General features: G+C 38.6%; 1 protein-coding gene, 1 long non-coding RNA gene and 1 other non-coding gene across 3 annotated transcripts in view; 2 read left to right on the top strand and 1 right to left on the bottom strand.

Moving 5' to 3' along the window:
• The window catches only part of HPSE2 (heparanase 2 (inactive)), a 674,568-nt gene that overhangs the window by 147,740 nt on the left and 508,129 nt on the right, over window positions 1-18,699 (bottom strand). The window contains exon 7 of the mRNA XM_060641812.3: window positions 4,881-4,974. Coding sequence (XP_060497795.1) covers window positions 4,881-4,974 — 94 coding nt within the window. The remainder of the gene's footprint in view (window positions 1-4,880; window positions 4,975-18,699) is intronic.
• Window positions 1-18,699, top strand: part of LOC144613186 (uncharacterized) — a 365,982-nt gene that overhangs the window by 223,429 nt on the left and 123,854 nt on the right. The window lies entirely within an intron of this gene.
• On the top strand, window positions 1,035-1,141 carry LOC132685711 (U6 spliceosomal RNA). The gene has a single exon (XR_009613280.1). It is a non-coding gene; the product is annotated as a U6 spliceosomal RNA (small nuclear RNA).

The raw sequence follows: 18,699 nt of genomic DNA, 5'->3' as shown, positions 1-18,699 counted from the left end.
GTCCTTTAGATATTAGCCTAAATGTCACTTTCTCTAGAAGGACTGCCCTTCTTTTATACACTAAGATAGGTATTTCCCACCATGGGTGCCCATAGTACCCTACACATCTCTGTTATAAGAGTCATCACATCTTATTATCATTGCTTGCTTCATTAACTATTTTTCCACTAGACCACAAGGTCTAGACCACATGTAAGTCTTTCTCACCATTTAATCCTCAGGGGCCTGGAAAATACTAAGAATGTTAAAAACAGTTGATAAATAAAGGAAAGAAAGGAAGGAAGAAGGAAGGAATTTTTCAAATATTAGGGAAGCAAATTGTCCAGTTTATTTAGTATTCAAAATGCACTCATATGGACAGTACTTTTGGAAATACTTCCCTTATGACTGGGATTTCACCAACTCCTTCCTGTGCTTATTGAATTGCTGAAAATAATATCAAAAAGTGTTATTTCCTCTTCTGATTCCTCCAGGAGATGAAGACACAAATCATAGGGTCCAAGTGACTTAAGCCAAAGTGGTTCTTCTTGGTTCTTATGTCATTGTTTTGGAGTCAGCCCAGGTATCCACACTATACCATCTGCACTGTATCTGAAACATCTCTTACTTTCCCATCTGACTCTTGCTTACATTGTTAGATTCTCAACTCTTTCCCCTGACTCATCTCCCAAAGTACAGATGATTATCCTTATTCTAATAGAAGGGAGAGAATGTGTAGATCATCCAAAGGAGTGGCTTGTCCAAACACTGTCTCTTTTGGCTTTCAAATACATAATGTAGATTTTCATATAACCAGAATTTGCCCACTGCTCAGAAAACAGAGAATTCTTCTGTAAATGGCAGTCCAAATTTGAAAACCACAGCTGTTTTTAGCAATTGAGTCACTGCCTTTCAGATGCCAAAAATATCACCTACCATACTCCCCAGGGTTCAAAGAAAGAGGAAAGAAGAAAAAAAGCAAAGAACAAGTTGAGGATAAAGGTAGCAGGAAGCTTCTCCAGTCATATGAATTATTATTAAAAATAACTACAATAGTGCTCGCTTCAGCAGCACATACACTAAAATTGGAATGATACAAAGAAGATTAGCATGGCCCCTGCGCAAAGGTGACACGCAAATTCGTGAAGCGTTCCATATTTTTATGGAATAAAAATAAAAACAAAATAAAATAAAGACATAAAAAACTACAACAACTGAAACAACAATAGTAATAGCAATAAGATTAGCATTCAATAGCAATCAACAAAATAGGGCCGAATGTGACTTTCCTAATCTCCATGAAAGGGAAAGATGAGAGTATTCTTAGCACCATCATTTTACAGATGTATAAACAAAGTTAGAAAAGTTAAGTGAATAACCCAACCCATGGTTACACAGCTAAGCCCGAACTCCAAATCAAGCATTAGATTTCAAATCCTGTATTCTGTCTCTTATTCAAACAGTCTCATCACTGATTTAGCTAACCACTCCTTCATGAATTGATTTTGGTAGGAAATCTGCCCTTTTCCCATCACTGTAGGCCTAAGGGGGATCATTAGAATTTCTGTGAGCTTCTCAAAATAGAGTAGAAACAAAGATTATACTTTTAGATTTTAGATGAGGGTTCTAGGTATATATGCATTAAAATCTTACTTGGCCCCTCTATAAACTGGTTTTGGAAGTTTGAAGAAAAAAGTTTGGCCAGTCTGTGCCGGTGTGCATCTTGGACTCTAATTCCCCAGACCCCCCTCCCACCCACAGGGGACTTCAGGAACAGCTAAAGCAACTTTTTAACTGGCAAAACTTGGTGACCCTTCTCTAGTCTCCCAGTCCCCATCTCCTCAGAGCAGACCAGTACCTAGCACATCCTGGGCTGTGGTGAGAGAGACTCGCATCTTGGAGGCCCTAGCCACTGGGTCCAGGCTGTGCAGCCAAGGGAATGTCTACCCCATAAATCAAATCTTGGGGAATCTGTGATCCAGCAACACCTCCAGCAGATACCCATTTAAGGAAATATCTGGTGAGAGCTTGTAAAAGAAAAGTTGGAAAAAGAAACTAGACAGGGAAATGATGGAAGGGCTACTAAATGATACAGGGCAGATGAAACTGTGGCAGACAGTATTTTCCAAAGATGACTGGAAAAATAATTCTGGCTTTAAATGCTCTTCTAGAATCTTGCTATTCTCCCATCAAGAAGAGTTTATTTCCTCTCTCCTCAAATCTCCATTGGTCTTGATGACTGTCTCAATGAGTAGACTATGGTTGAAGTGAAGCCCTGTGACTTCTGGGGGTAGGTTAGAAAAGGTAGTACAGCTTCCACCTGGCTCTCTCTCTTGGGCATCTGACTTTTGAACCTTGGAAGGAAACCCAGGCTACATAGACAGTTCATATGTAGGTATTCCAGTTATCAACCCAACAAAGGTACTAGCCAACAGCTGGCATCAACTGCAGTACATGCAAGTGAACAAGCCTTGTTATTCCAGTCACCAGCCTTTGAGTCACCCTAGCCTTCAGGTCTTTCAGCTGAAGCTTCAGACATCATGAGCCAAAGACAAGCCATCCTTATAGTGCCCTGTGGGGATTCTTGACCCATAGAATCCATAGACACAGTAAATCGTTGTTTTATGCTACTAAGTTTTGGGGTAATTTGTTGCACAGCACATCATAACTAGAACCCTAACCTAGGTCCTGAGGGGACCTCTGGCATGTTCTATCTGCAACAGCCAAAAGTGAAATCAGGTTCTACTGCTAATTCTAGCCGACCCCTGCCAGGCACCTTCTTTATACAGGTCATTTCTCTTAGAGGCTCCACTGTTTCTCCTTGCAACTGCACCTGGCCCTCCCAGCCAAGTCCATTAGACATGCTATGAGAGGTCTGAATCTCAGTTGTGCACAGGGTTTGAGCTCTTTTCTTTAAGTTCCTTTGGCCCTGCCTGGACACATCAGAAGATGAGCTTAGCCACTTATTTCAGTCTTTGAACCTTCTGTGGTGGGTAAGAAGTACGCAGTGGTGGAGAGTAATGGGTAGTGGGGAGAAAGGGAAGAACCTAACTCCCAACACCTTTGTCTTAGTTCTGACCTAGAGTTAACTGTTCTACTTAAATAATTACAAGAGCACAGTTAGAACCTTCACTCTCAGTGCCATGATACCACTGAATCATTTTACTTCCAATGACAGCCTCTTGATCAGGTCATTACATTTAATATCAGAAAAGCCAAAAATTTAGGGACTTGTCTATCATGTATACTATTGTAACACAAACATTTAGAATCATGCCTAGAACATGGTACACACTCAATAAATATCTATTGGATGGAAGAATAAACAAATGAATGAATGAATGAATGAATGAATGAAAGACATTCCTCCCTCCTTTTAGAGAATAATATATAATATTAGATTAGCATAAAGTGCTTAGTAGACTGCAGTGTTCAATAGGGTATTTGACTGCCTTAAGTAATGTTTTGCAACCTGCTCAAAGCAGCTGTTAAACCTTAAAACTCTGAGTTCCTTGAAGGCAGAGACCATGTCTTATTCCATTTTGTATCCCCAGCACCTGGCACTTTGCCTGGTACTAGCTAAGTGTTCAGTAAATATTAAATATTTAAATATTAAAACCTAAATGAATGTCAAACAGAGACTGGCAGAGACATTTCAAATTATTTAGTTCTCTTAGGCTTTGCTTGGTAGGAGGCAGTGACAGAGAAAGATACTGGCTAGTGTACCTGATCCCCAGAGGGATAGACTGGGGTATAGGAGTCCAGAAGGCCTGAGGCTTCCTAGCTGCTAAAACATTTTGAGAACAAGAGGACTGAAAAAGCTTTTGTAATCTGAACAGGACATTGATTTGAATACCAAAAAAAAGCATATAGACTACCACTCTACCAATCAAAAGTGCTTTTCTATGATTACTCCAAGTATAATTTTATTTCACAGATAATTTTATACATGAGTCATTCATTCATTTGTCCATTCATTTATTCATTCATCCCATATTAATGGGGGTTTACCCACTGCTATTTTTCTGCAAAGATTTGTTTAATTTGCTCAAGATGTAGTTGAATGTTCAAAAGGTCCTCATTACCTGGAAAAATGAACTGACTAGGCAACAAAAGATGTGATATCATTTTGTAGAGGCAGATGGAAATTGCAGACAGAACGTCTTCACGGTTCAGAATTAACTAATCCAGTGTATTTCAAAATGTTATCTGCATTGCATAGAATTACTTGACAGATGACTACTAAGAAAGAAGTATCTAAGATCCACTCCAGACACACTAAATCAGAACATCAGGAGTGAGACTGTAAACCTTCTGAGCAACCTCTGGTGATTTTGACTGCACTCAAGTGTGAGAACTGTTGACCAAAGGTGCCTTACTATTAGGACCTACATGCCATTACTTAATATAATACAGCTTCTCCCACATTTCTACAAAAGTAAGGTGTTACTTGGCTATTCTAAGACACCTAGGAATAATGTATATATGGCTGAGATATTTAACACTATTTAGAACCAATAAATATGGCCAATGCCCCAGACAAGAATTTCACTGAATGAACATAATCATTCTCTCTTTAAAGTAGGCCCAAATAGGCCCCTGCAAAAAGAAAATAACAAAGCAAATCTAGCCTTCCCTTAAGAAACTCACAATTTAGAAACAAGCTATTACAAAATAGTTGTTATTAAAATAGAGAAGCTTTTAAACCTTGAAATGGCACATTCAAACTGTTCTCAATTTAAAAAACAATAAACAACAATCATCAGCTGTGAAAGGGAGATCTGGACTATACTATTTTTCTACCCTGGTTTCCACAGTGCTAACATCTAGCTGGGACCCCAGGACCTTTTCCTTGCTTTACTCCCAAACTCACTCCTTCTTCCCAGGAGACTTTTACTCACTTTCTGAATTTTCCTAATCTGGTCAGAGAGTGTGTCTAACAGGCGAGTTTTCAGGAAGTCCATCACCTTGACCACCCGGCCATCAATGTAGCAACTGGAATAAAAATAAAATAAGAATCAGGTAAAATCTTGAACAGGAGACTACAAATACACTTCTCTAACCAGAGGTCTCTGTTGCCTGAGGAAACAGCCCAGAGTTCACTTGGGCTTTCACATCCTGAAAAGTTTTTACCCTGGGTGTTTTTCAAACAAGTAATCTCCTTTTTATTTTCTTCATTTCTACCTCCATTTGTGGAGTCATTTTTTTCCAACCTCTGTCACATGAACCTGCATTGCTTACTCTGTAGGAGTGGACAGGAATCCATAATACAAATTAAGTAATGGAGGAAAAGCTTACTCTTTTTTCCCCCAGGAAGAGTAATTTAACATCCATCCCATACCACCCCCTGTCCCCACCTTAAAGTAGTAAAGGTATGTGACAGGTTTAGAAAGAATATTCAAACATTTTTTATAGGTTTCCACACCTTTAAATAAGAAAACAAATACTGACCACAAAAATCTGATACAGTGTAGTGAGTGGGTCTGAAAGGTTTCATCTTCAGTTCACTTTGTAGTCAACCCTCTCCTACCAACCAGCTCCAGAATAAATGAATGGATGAATGAATGAAGAAATAAATCAGACAGATGACTTAGTCTTCCAGCCCTCTCCTAAAATAGTAGTAACAAGTTCGGCATTCACTGTGGGTTTTATCAGGTTGTGTTAGTTGTGCTGATAGTATGTTGTGAACATTTGACCAAAACAGATTGATCCAGCTTTGTGAGGCCCCTCTTTGTGGATCCTTACTCTGAAGACTAAGCTAAGACTGGCCCAGGTTTAGGTGATCTTTATTATCTTAAACTTTCCCCACCCCCATTTTTACAAAATTCCAAATTAAATCAACTGAATTAAAATAAATGCTTATGACTCCTGGGTGCCTTTTCCATCCCACTTAGGTCTCCCCAGCTGATGGCTAATGATAGATCATCTCATTTTTAATAAGACATCAACCTATCAGTATATATTATAGAACTATGTGAAAATTATTTTTAATTTTAAATTCCCATACCAATGCATGATGTATTAGAATGTTTTAAAAAATTTGTTTAATTGTAAAGCAGGTGCTTTAGTTGAAGTGAGGGTGAGATGTGAGTTCCACCTACTCAGCCTTCCCCTTGGCCTCCTTTACCACCTCAGACATTTCCACGAAATCCAACATTTAAACCATTGGTATGTTGGAAAAAGTATGGGTTTTGGACCCAGAAATATCTGAGTTCAAATTCCAAATCAGCTATTTACTACCTGTGTGAACTTGGGCAAGATATTGGTCTCTACATGCCTCAGTTTTCTTATTCTTAAAAGAGGTAACATATCAGGGCACCTGGGTGGCTCAGTTGGTTAGGCATCTGACTTGGGCTCAGGTCATGATCTCATGGTTCGTGGGTTTGAGCCCTGCATCAGGCTTTGTGCTGACAGCTCAGAGCCTGGAGCCTGCTTGCTTCAGATTCTGTTCTCCCTCTCTCTCTGCCCCTCCCCTGCCCATGCTCTGTCTCTCTCTCTCACTCTCCAAAATAAATAAACATTAAAAAAAAAGAGGTAACATATTTACTTCTCAGTATTAATCAATGATTAAGCAGTTAAACCTAAAGTGTATGGCATATAGTAGGCATTCAACAACTCTTAGTTCTTTTTTAATTTCATTTTCAGCTGCAAAGATGGGGTCATAAACAACAAGGGACTGATGGTTAAATTATGTATGAATACAGAATCCTAAAAGTAAAATTACTATGTCAAAGTACATGATTTTGAAAATTTGGTGGTTACTTTCATTAGTGAATAAAACAAAACAATGACATGACCTTTCACTTCATTCTTGGTATAGATACTAGACTCAGATCCAATAAACATTTATTGTGTACAACACACAGTGCTGGGTATGGCCATGTTCATTACCTATAACCCCTACCTCTTCCTATCAGTACTTAACTATTAGCATTACTGATTTTTTTTTAAAGTGTGATTAGATAGCTTGCCACATGGAAACTAGGTATATTAAAACATAGTAATATTTTTTAAATATTTATTTATTTATTTTGAGAGGTAGCATAAGCAGGGGAGGGGCAGAGAGAAGGAGAGAATCCCAAGCATGCTCTGCGCTGTCAGCACAGATCCCTACACAGGGTTCCATCTCCTGACCTGTGAGATTGTGACCTGAGCAGAAATCAAGATTCAGATGCTTAACTGACTAAGCTACCAAGGTGCCCCAAAACATAGTAATATTAAAATTAAAAATAATTCATGCAATATTAATCTAATACACACCGAAGGACGTGAATACTTGTTACTATATTATATGATTACTAGGCACATGATACACATGCACTGTAATTAGTGTTCTTTTATGTTTTAATCAAATATATTACTGTCCCCTCTTTTCTCTCTGTTAATCTTCAGTAACTATTTTAAACATCATAATTTATAAGTTTTGCTGGCAACACATATAGTTTAACGCTTATTGAAATAAAAATATCAGATGCACTTTTTCAATGTGTGGGATTCCCATGAATGCCCTCCTTACCCAACCTAGTCATTAGTTGAGGGGCCTCCCATTCCTCCACTCCTTCTTTTTGTCTCTTTTCTCAAGTACTCAGAACTTGGAACCTAGAAAACTCTGGCTCAGTTTCAGCTTTGTCACCTACCACCTATATTAGGTTTCCCTTTCTTTGAAGTTGGTTAAAAAGAATCCCAAACCCACAGTTTTCAGGGTATACTGTACCAATTAAATCAGGAAAAATGCTGGGCATAGATCCTGGCACATAAAAGGTATTCAATAACCAAATGTACCCTCCAGGTTACTGGAGGCAGCAACCTAGACTGGAAAGCCATGAGATGAGGTGAGCAGGGGAATATCTGTCTGAAGGAGAGCATGATTTGGAATGAGGGAAGTACGGAACAGCAAAAACAGGCTCTGGATTTCTGGTAGGTGGGAGGCAAAGGAAGGGATGGTAAGAGCGGTGTTTCCATTGCAAAAATTTCGAGTTTGAGAAGACCTTAATGGCCATGTGGCTTAAAGCATGTAAACTTGCTACAGTATCCCTGAGAAGTGATTATCTAGGACAGAGAACCCACTCTCATATACTACTACTACTTTTCCACTGTACTACAGCTTGAATCCATGAAAGGCTCTTCTAATATAAGTTTAAAATTTGCTCCTTCTTACTGTCCATTCAATGGCTGTTTTCTTGGACCAAGAAATAGTCCAATTTCTCCTTCATGTGACATGTGGGGAAGCAATTCCAATAAAAACTTTGGCTTAAGCTTTTTAGAGCCATTTTGGCCCCACTTTTAACCTAACAAGCTGGATTCAGTCATTCTCAGTTGGTCTCAGGCTATTTCTGTGGACTATGAATTAGACTGGAGAGGGGAGAGCTCCAGGCAGGAAAGCAGTGTGACAAGGTTATCTTATCTCAGTACTGCAGGCAAGAATCTGGGTCACAGAAAGAAGTAAAAGTGAGAGGCTGTGAAGGAAAAACTAATAAAAGAAGGCTTCTATAGAGTGTAAGAGAAAGAGGAAGGGAATCAGTGATGACCAGGAGCTTGTGAGAGAGAATATTTTGGAGAACACTGATGCCAAAAACATGTAGGTTTTAGGTTTGTCAAGGGGATGGATGATGTTGTTTGAGATATCAAGGATTCAGAGAACATCAAAGAGGAAATACACAATAGGCCAGTGGAGATAGGAGGAGGAGGTAGAGATAAAAGTTGAGATAGGAAAAGACCTGGGTCTTCTGACTATGAGTAATGGAGGAAGTCATGGCTGCAGATGAGTTCTCCAAGAAGATAAGAGAAGTTAACAGAGAGGTCAGAGACCCTCTAAAATGCTTATGGCCCTGGGCACTGCCTCTATCTACATTTGACTCAGCTAAGAGTCCTTTCTTTTCCCACTTTGACCACCACATTGTCTTTTTAATATCTTCAGTCTGAGTCAAATTTACATTTGGATGTCAAAGGAATCCCCATATAATACTGGAGTTCCAGCAACATTCATGTGCTGCCTTAAATACACATATATATTGTACTATTTCCATGGTACTTTGAACTATGGTCTCCATGATTTAGTGTCACTTTTAAGAGAGGGGCCAATTTAACCATTGATGTGAGTCTGACAAACCGTTAGCCTTTTTCTTGGGTATGCTTGGATAATTAGCTTGCTACATTTACCCTTCATAAATGCAATGCTTCTAAGAAAACATTCAGTGTCAATAATCTGTGATTATTTGAAAAATTCCTGCCTGTTAACAGAGCTTCTGTTCTCTGATAGTGATTGCCTATGGTAAGAGCCTGCTATATCACATGAAGGAGGTAGCGTAGCCTGACATAACCATTTGGTAAGACTAAATCATTAAAAATGATGAAGATGGTGATTTCTAACCAAGACTGGATAAAAGGAAATGGGACTGGATTCCACCTGACTGTCAAGTGACCTGAGGGCAACTCTTTCTGCTTTCCTTTGTCTTTCTCATTGGGAAGATAAAGATGATTCTTAGCTATTAAGCAGTCTCTCCAAAGAGTTAATTAATTTAGTAATGGTTACAAAAGTGTCAGAAGACCAAATAAATCAGAGAAGAAAGTAAGGATTGAGAGAAAGCAAATTCATTAATTAGAGGTGCTTTGGCATCTCCCACATAAACCCTGGCAGAATAGTTGGTTCTACAAACACTTAGATGGACACTTTTAGGTAAATCATATTCTTCCTCCAATCGTTCTTGAAATTTCAGCATCTCTTAGGATCATACCACAAGTGGCTGAGTTGTTCAACTAAAAGCTGAAGCCAAGAGAGTCTGCGTAGAAATAACATTTCTGGGAACTATTACAAATGCAATGAGGTTGAAACCTTTGTGTGTGGACAAATAGCCTGTCTGGCTCAATACCAACAACCATTATTCCTCCCTCTGCTGGCCTCTAGATTGGCAGGTCATATCAAGCACACATCTGGGGAGGTGGGAAACATGGCAGAATATACAAAGTAACTAAAGCCTCTTACCAATTCCTTCACCAACTCTCATGCCCCCCTTAATGTTTATGTCTAGTTTACTACCTTTCATCTTATTTAAAACTTTGCCCTTTATTTATTATAAAAGAAATAAGCATTCATTATCGGCAAATTAGAAGATGCACATAAATAAAATTAAAATATGAAAACGAAAAATCACCATTAAGCCCAACACCTAGAGAAACCCATTAACATTTTGCTGTATAGCCTTTCAGAGATTTTCATAGTAAATGCACATAAAATTTCCCATAATTAGTTATTTAAAAAACTTATTCCAGATCCTATTCTACTAGTGTATAAATTTAAAACTGTCCCAGCCATGCCCATCCCATAAGGATACTGACAGAAACATTAGTGACTCCAGGTCAAATCATCTTATTCTTACTTTAATTTTAATTCCATTTTGGCCATCTGGGATCCTCTGCCAGGGGCAGGTCTCATCTCCTTTCTACCTCTGCCTGCCAGGTTTTTACCCTGATCCCCCTTCTCCCCCTTCTTCAGGACCCTAGATTTAGTCTTTAGGATTGTACTGCAATTAGCTACTTATGTCCATTAGCCTCTTAAAACATTTAATGAGGAGAATTTGTTGGCTCCAGGGGCAGCTGGTTTTGTTTACCTGGCTCTTTACTTTAAAAGGAAAAACCTTTGCCCCTTATTATCTGACCCCTTCTTTTATTTCAGGTAATTGCATTAGTGCTGGCTTCCCAATGCTCAGGAATTTCCGGACCTATTTTGCTGCCTGCTGCTTTTAGGGAGGAGGGGCAGTCTGCTCTGAATTCTAACACCCAGCCTGCTGAGTGGGCAGGTAATTCCATAAAACTGGGGCCTTCCCCACTGAAGGGGGAGAAACCTGGATAATCATTAGAACAACGCTGTTGACCTATAAAACCTATTCTGACACCTTGAAGCCAAACACTGGAGAGGCTGACTTGAGTCACTCTAAGGCTTTATAAATTGTATTTGCCCCTCCTCCAAAGGCCCTCATCCTGGGCTCCTGCTGAGCACATTGTTCTTCACACTTGCCTTTAGGTTTTCTTTCTGAGGCTACCTTATCCTTGATCTTCTTTGCAATTGGGTCAACCTTCTTATCTTGTGTTCTGAACAACTTTGGGCAGGTAAAGCCTGGATGAAATGAAAACTGTTACAAATGAAAAAAAGATCCTACAGAATATAGATATTTCTTTAGCTTTCTTTTTTTAAATTAATTAATTTTTTTCAAACTTTAAGTTTATTAAGTTTATTAAGACACACAGATAAGTAAATAAAACTTGTTATACAAATGTCCCACTCATGAAACAACCAAACCCTTAGCGAACATTATGCAGAGTATAAATCCACATTCTAATAATTTTCTGTAAAGTTTATATGTTTTTGTATTACTCTCCATGTGTCCATTTGTAATTTGCTTTCTTTTTTTAATTTTTATTTTATTTTTTAAATTTTATTTTTTAATTTACATCCAAATTAGTTAGCATATAGTGCAACAATGATTTCAGGAGTAGATTCCTTAATGCCCCTTGCCCATTTAGCCCATCTCACCTCCCACAACCCCTCGTTTCTTTAGCTTTCTTAAACTAGTTCATATAAATCCATTCAGGAGTCACCAAGCTGACAAAAAGTTTCAGGAATTATAAAGTTTTGTACTCTGGAAAAATGTTATCATTGAAAAATGGTACAAGTAAAGGTCAAGGTTGCAGAAAATCCCACAGACACACAATGGGTACTCAAAAACTATATTTAATAAAAGCATGAGTGCCTGAATAAGCTAATCCACAATGAGCCAAAAGTGTGGCCCTGAGGCACAATTACTGCCAAGGGCCCCATTTATTTGACCTTTTCTTTCTCCTAATTCCTTGCACACTTTGGGTCCTGAGTCTTGAGCCCAGGTCATTGTCCCCAGTGGATCAGGTGTATGTAGAGAGACACAATGTCTTGGCAGAGGCTCAAACAGCTGACCTTTGATACTAGCGATGTTGAGGTGAGCTGTGTGGGAGGCAAGGAAGGAGAAGGAAAGCTATCTGCAGCTCCAGCCATCAGAGTGGGCTCTGAGGAGAGTACCTCTGGGACTTTTCAGAATAGTAGCAGATGATGGTACCAAAAGTATGGGCAGGAGCAGATCCATGTGTTTGAGTTCTGAAACTTAAACAATTTGTGGGACCATCTTTAAGGAAAAGAAATCAGAAGTACAAAATTAGGTACAAAAGTAAATATTCATTTAGAGTGACAAAATACATCACAACAACCCCCCAGAAACTTAGAGAATCAAACTCTTTTTTTTCTGAGAGCTTTTTCAGCAATTTATCAGAAATGCTTACATAGTACTACTTCCTGATAGCAAACTGCTCTACCCCTTTCCACCTAGAACATTCTACAACTTTCAGCATCTCCTGCACTCTGGGGAGCCAAGACAAGTGAGGGGCTCAAAGCTTCAGTCATTAGCTTCATGGCCAATTAACTGTGGGGCATCAATAGTAAGAATGTCAAGTTCTAAGTTACTAGAACCTAACCATCTATATGTAATACTTTTGAAACTCAGTGTTTATTTATTGGGAACTGCCTATATGGTTACCTCATTCTTTCCCTGGCATCTTTTCATATAATTGTCAATATCTGTAGCAGAATAGCACAACTAACTTAACTATAATTAAGTTAGTGCCTTACTAACTAGGAGAACATAGAAGAAAGAGGAAGGAAGGAGCCTTATATGTATTAAGTTACTTCTTATTTACTAGATATTTTACATAATGGGTCTCATTTAACGTCATGAACACTCCTTGTTTTGCAGGTTACAAACTGTGGCTCACAGAGATAAAGTAGGAAACCCGAGATCTTGTATGTACTAAGCAAAAGATAGCAAGCACTCCTTCTCTGTTCTGCCCATGTGGAGCTAGAGAGTACTGTGTTTACTTCATCTGTCCTGTAATCCAGTACAATTGCTTTCCAACTGCCTTTAGTCTTGCCTACTTTAACAACACCGACCATTTGAACAAAACTGAGCTAAACTCAAATTTCTCTAGAAAACAAAACATTACAACAAAATAAAAAGAAAACCAAAACAACAAAAGCAAACACCTGGGGAGATAAGTAAAGGAATGGAAGTGGTATAGATTTACTCTGCAAAAATGTTTTTCAAAGTCTTTTAATAACTGTTATATGAAGAAAAGTGGTTCCATGGTCAAACAGGTTTAAGAAATGTTGGGTTAGGGGCACCTGGGTGGCTCAGTCGTTTAAGCATCCAACATCAACTCAAATTATGATCTCACAGCTTTGTGAGGTCTGTGCTGACAGCTCAGAGCCTGGAGCCTGCTTCAGATTCTGTGTCTCCCTCTCTGCCCCTCTCCTGCTCTCTCTCTCTCTCTCTCTCTCTCAAAAATAAATAAACATTTTAAAAAAATTAAAGAAAAAAAGAAAGCCTGGGGTTAAAATCAAGAACTACTTCCTATTCAATCCATAATGGAATAACTGGTGTAAGAATTACCATTCTGTCACAGACAACTCAAAATCCAAGACAAAATATATAAAACAACCGTTTGAAGGACTTAGAGAGCAACCACTCAGGCTGTGATCTTTGACAGAGGGGTAGGCACATGAAGCGAGCTCCACATTCACCAGAGCTTGTGCCCCTGGATGGGGTGGAGAAAGCTTACTGACCACCAAAATTTGGTGCTCTCCTTCTATAGTGCAGAGCTGTTTGCCAAGAAGCAGCTGCTCAGCCAGAACCTATTATTTCTCTGCCACTGTCAAAGGAAAGGGGCTTAAAAGACTAATCAGCCCAAAGCAAAGTGAACAGAAGTAATATATCACTTCTGGGCTGAACTTGATGGAGATGTGTATCACTTCTGAGCAGAAATTAACATGTCTTCCATATAGCCTCTTTCCCCACTGCCAGAGGAATGGAAAGTCTCCAAGGAGAAGTCATGAGATGGAAAAAGCATGGGTCCTGGAATGACCACATATAAAGCCATCTATCAGGTATATCAGGATTGGATATGACATTAATGAAAAACAAACTGTTTAGACCACTGAAATTTGGGGGTTTATTTATTAAAGCAATTAGTGTTCTATTTACTAGTGCATAGGTATTTGTTACAACAAAACTTCATTTCACCAATCTTTTTGATCAGCAGTTCATAATAAAGAGGCATCCTTTGGAAAGAAATGGTCCCTGGTATGAAAATAAAAAGAATAACCTAGAGAATCCTAGTTAATTTTAGTTTGAATCAACTGGGTGACTGTCAACAGGGGGTTGAATTCTTATGCCATGCGACTAGTAGTTGATGAGGGGAGAGATCATCTTTCTTCTTCTACATCTAGGCAAGGTGAATATCTGTCCAGGATGAAAACAGTGACCAAGGCAATTACTGCTGACCAAGGAGGACATGGAATCTGCACTTTGGAAGGCAGGCCAATTACTAAAGGTCACATATCAGTAGGTGGCAGTCTTTTAACTCTACATTCAGTATTCTCTAGTAGGTTTCCGTGGAAAACCTGAGTTTTCACTCTGAGGGACAATGATAGTTTGAGGTAGATTTATTTAGGCATTCTCACTCTGAAGAAAATCACATATTCTAATCTGCATACATCACATATGCAGAAACCCAGAGGTTCACCTCTACCTTTCATGAGGCTGCTTATGTACAGATACCCAATGTTCACAAATGTGCACATGCACATACACACGCACCCACACATGTACACACACACACACACATACACACACACACACACACACAGAAACTGCTTCTGTAACTACACCTGCCAACATCCTATATATTTTAGTTCCTGCATTTAACTTTTATTCCCAGCAAATTCAGTGTCATAGAGCTATACCTCCTTGAAGTATATTCACCATGTAGAATATTACACCTAGAGAAAATCTTACATCAATATATCTCTTTTCATGACAATTGCCACTTATTCATTTAAAAAGAAAGGCTGGCTCTCACCATATAAAACCTTTGAAGACACTATTTACCATGAACATACGTCTGTGTACACACATGCATATGTGTATATATGTGTTAAGAGAGACTAAGAGGTTGACATGGAGAGACATACTCATCTTTTAGATTTCAAGACTGTGGTAAACATAAAATCAGTTTCTGTGTTGCATAGAAAATGTTACTTGAGCCCCCAAGGAAACCATTTCTGGCAGGATATTTTAAATTTCAGTATTGCATTATTGTGTGATTTAATTTCAGTATCACTAATATTTAAAAATAAAATTGTAATTTTCCTTTAAATACTTTATTTTCAATTGCTGTATTCTTTTGATTCATAATATTTATTTTTTGAATTTCTTTATTTCAAGTTTTTATTTAAATTCTAGTTAGTTAAGGGGTGCCTGAGTGGCTCAGTCAGTTCAGCATCCGACTTCAGTTCAGGTCATGATCTCAAGGTTCATGGGTTCAAGCCCCACATCAGGCTCTGTGCTGACAGCTTAGACTCTTCAGATTCAGATTCTGTGTCTCAGATTTTGTGTCTCCCTCTCTCTCTCCCCCTCCCCTGCTTATGCTTTCTCTCTCTAAAAAAATTAAATAAATAAATAAATACATAAATAAATTCTAGTTAGTTAATATATACAGTAAAATTGGTTTCAGGAGTAGGATTTAGTGATTCATCACTTACATATAACAACCAGTGCTCATCCCAACAAGTGCCCTTCTCCTTAATGCCCATCACCCATTTAGCCCATCCCCCCATCCACCTTCCCCTCCTCCAGCAATGCTCAATTTGTTCTCTGTAGTTAAGAGTCTCTTATGGTTTACTAATTTTTAAACAAAACAATGATTCTGTAATAAAAATACATACTCATTTTAAAACTTTAACATGATAACAAAAAGTACAAAGAAGTTTAATAATCATACCATACCCCAATGCACCACTTTTATCAACATTCAGAGAAAATCACTGCAGACAGCTTTGTATGTGTGTGTATATATATATTATGTATATATATACATAATATATATTCATATATATTCATAATAAAACACTGATATCAATTTTAGAGCAATGTTATCATGTTATATATTCTGTTTTCTTAACAAAATAGATAAAATTTAATGGTATTTGAGTGTAATAGAAGAGAAAGAAGTTAAAGTATAATAAGTAATAATGAATATTGGATACTAGTCCCTTCAAATGTTTTTATGAAAAATTTAAAAAGAGAAGGGTATTACTCCTATGTCTCTCCAACACTGACAACCACATCAGCCAGTGTTACAATTATTGACAACTACATCAGTCAGTGTTAAAATTTTTGCTTCAACCATCAAACATAATTTAGGAAACTCAAGAGGAGAAATAAAGTCTACTGCATGTATTCAACTTTTACCTTTCTGTTTTTCAATTTTCCTACTTGATGCCCTAAGTTTCCATATTTTTTTTTAACATTTATTTATTTTTGAGACAGAGAGAGACACAGCACGAATGGGGGAGGGTCAGAGAGAGGGAGACACAGAATCTGAAACAGGCTCCAGGCTCTGAGCTGTCAGCACAGAGCCCGACGCGGGGCTCGAACTCACGGACCACGAGATCATGACCTGAGCGGAAGTCGGCCACTTAACTGACTGAGCCACCCAGGCGCCCCTAAGTTTCCATCTTTTATTAATTCTTTTCTTTTTAGAAAATTTACTTTAGCCATTCTTTTAGGTAGGTCTTCTGTCAACAAACTCTCTTATTTTTTCCTTCATCTGAAAATGTCTTGATTTCCCTTTTATTCCTGAAGGATCTTTTTGCTGGATAGAGATTGCTAGATAGACAAGTTTTGACACAAATGTTAGATCTTTTGTTTTGGTCCTACAGATCCTTGAGACTCTGCTCATTATTTTATCTTATTTTTTTCTAGTCTCTGTTCTGTTGTTCAGATTGGGTAATTTCTATTATTCTTTTTTCAAGTTTACTGGTTTTTAAAAATCTCTCTCTTTATTTCTGCTGTTGAACACATCCACTGAGTTTTTATTTCATTTTCTGTATTTTCACATCCATTTGGTTATTCTTCATACCTTTTATTTCTTTGTTGAGACTTCCTACTTCTTTTCTGAGTCTATTTTTTCATTTGCTTCAAGAGTCTTTATAATTGTTCATTGAAATAGTCTTATGATGGCTGATTTTTTTTATTATTAAATTTTTTTAAGGTTTTTTTTGAGAGAGAGAGACAGAGCATGAGTGGGGGAGGGACAGAGAGAGAGGGAGACACAGAATCTGAAGTAGGTTCCAGGCTCTGAGCTGTTAGCACAGAGCCTGACACAGGGCTAGAACCCATAAACCCTGAGATCATGACCTGAGTTGAAGTCATACACTTAACTGACTGAGCCACCCAGGCACCACTATGATGGCTGATTTAAAATCCTTAGATAATTTGAACATTTCTGTTATCTCAATGTTTGCATCTATTAATTATTTTTTCTCATTCAAGTTGATATTTTTCTGGTTTTTGGTAGAGAAATGATTTAAAAAAATTTTTTTTAATGTTTATTTATTTTTGAGAGAGAGGGAGAGAGAGAGAGAGAGAGAGAGAGAGAGAGAGAGAGAGAGAGCACAAGCAGAGGAGGGACAGAAAGAGAGGGAGACACAGAATCTAAAGCATGCTCCAGGCTCTGAGCTAACTTGTATACATCATATATGCAGGACTTTTAAACCTCAAGATCAGGATCTGAGTTGAAGTCAGATGCTCAACTGGGTGAGACACCCAGGTTCCCTGACAAGTGATTTTTTACATGATATCTGGACATTTTGGGAATTGTGTTATAAGACTCTGCATCTTATTTAACTCTTCTGTTTTGGTTGGCCTCCTCAGACACCACTCTGGCAGGGTAAGAAGGGAACACTGCCTCATCACTGTCATGTATGGTTGGAAGTCCAGGTTCCCCACCTGACCCTCACTGACACTCAGGAGATAGGGGAACTCATTACTGGTGCTTGGGTGTAGAAGTTCCAACTCCCCACTAGACATCTGATATACTACTGATATACTACCCTAAGTTCAAGGGGTAGGAGTGCCTCATTACTGCTCCTCACATGGCCTCCACTGACACAAATGGTGGAGTAACCTCACTACTGCTGGATAGTGGTGAAAGTCCTGAGTCTCCAGTAGGTATCTTCTGACAGAATCCCAGAGGGGAGGGAAGAGATGTGTCATTCCTGACAAGTGGAGGTAGGAGTCCAGGTTCCCCATTTTGTTTCCACTAACACTGAGTGGGATGGTAGAGAGGGTCTTCATTATAAACTAGCAGAAGTGAAAATCCCAGCACTCCTCATTAGGCCTTCACTGATGGCACCCCAGTGGGGTTTTTGAGATGCTTATTCATAGTCTGGTCAGGGTGAAAGTCTCAGCATTTTGTTTGACCTTTGCTGGCAGGGGTTGGGGTGGGGACAGTACCATGGTTTTTCTGTGGGGTTTGACTAGAGTACAGTGGTTATTGTCTAAAATTTTTCTATTTTGCTAGGCTGTTCCTTTCCTGGACCTCTGGATAGGGAGAGCTGGCCTTTGTTGGAGCATGTTTTGTTTGTATCTGTTGGTGCTTCTCGGTTGCCAGCTCCTCTAGAACCACGTCTGGGATCTATGCAGAAAAAAAAAAACACCACACACACAAAAAAACCCCAAACCAAGGAGTTCACCACTGTGCTGTTCCCTGATTCCTAGGCTACCTTATTCTTTCCATCTTTCAGAATTTTTTATGTCTACAAACAATAGCTAGAGCTTTAGTATTACCTAAATAGAGGAA

Source organism: Panthera onca, chromosome D2 (genome assembly GCF_046562875.1).
Source record: "Panthera onca isolate mPanOnc1 chromosome D2, mPanOnc1 haplotype 2, whole genome shotgun sequence".
Taxonomy (NCBI): domain Eukaryota; kingdom Metazoa; phylum Chordata; class Mammalia; order Carnivora; family Felidae; genus Panthera; species Panthera onca.
This window is presented reverse-complemented; position numbering and strand designations above follow the sequence as displayed.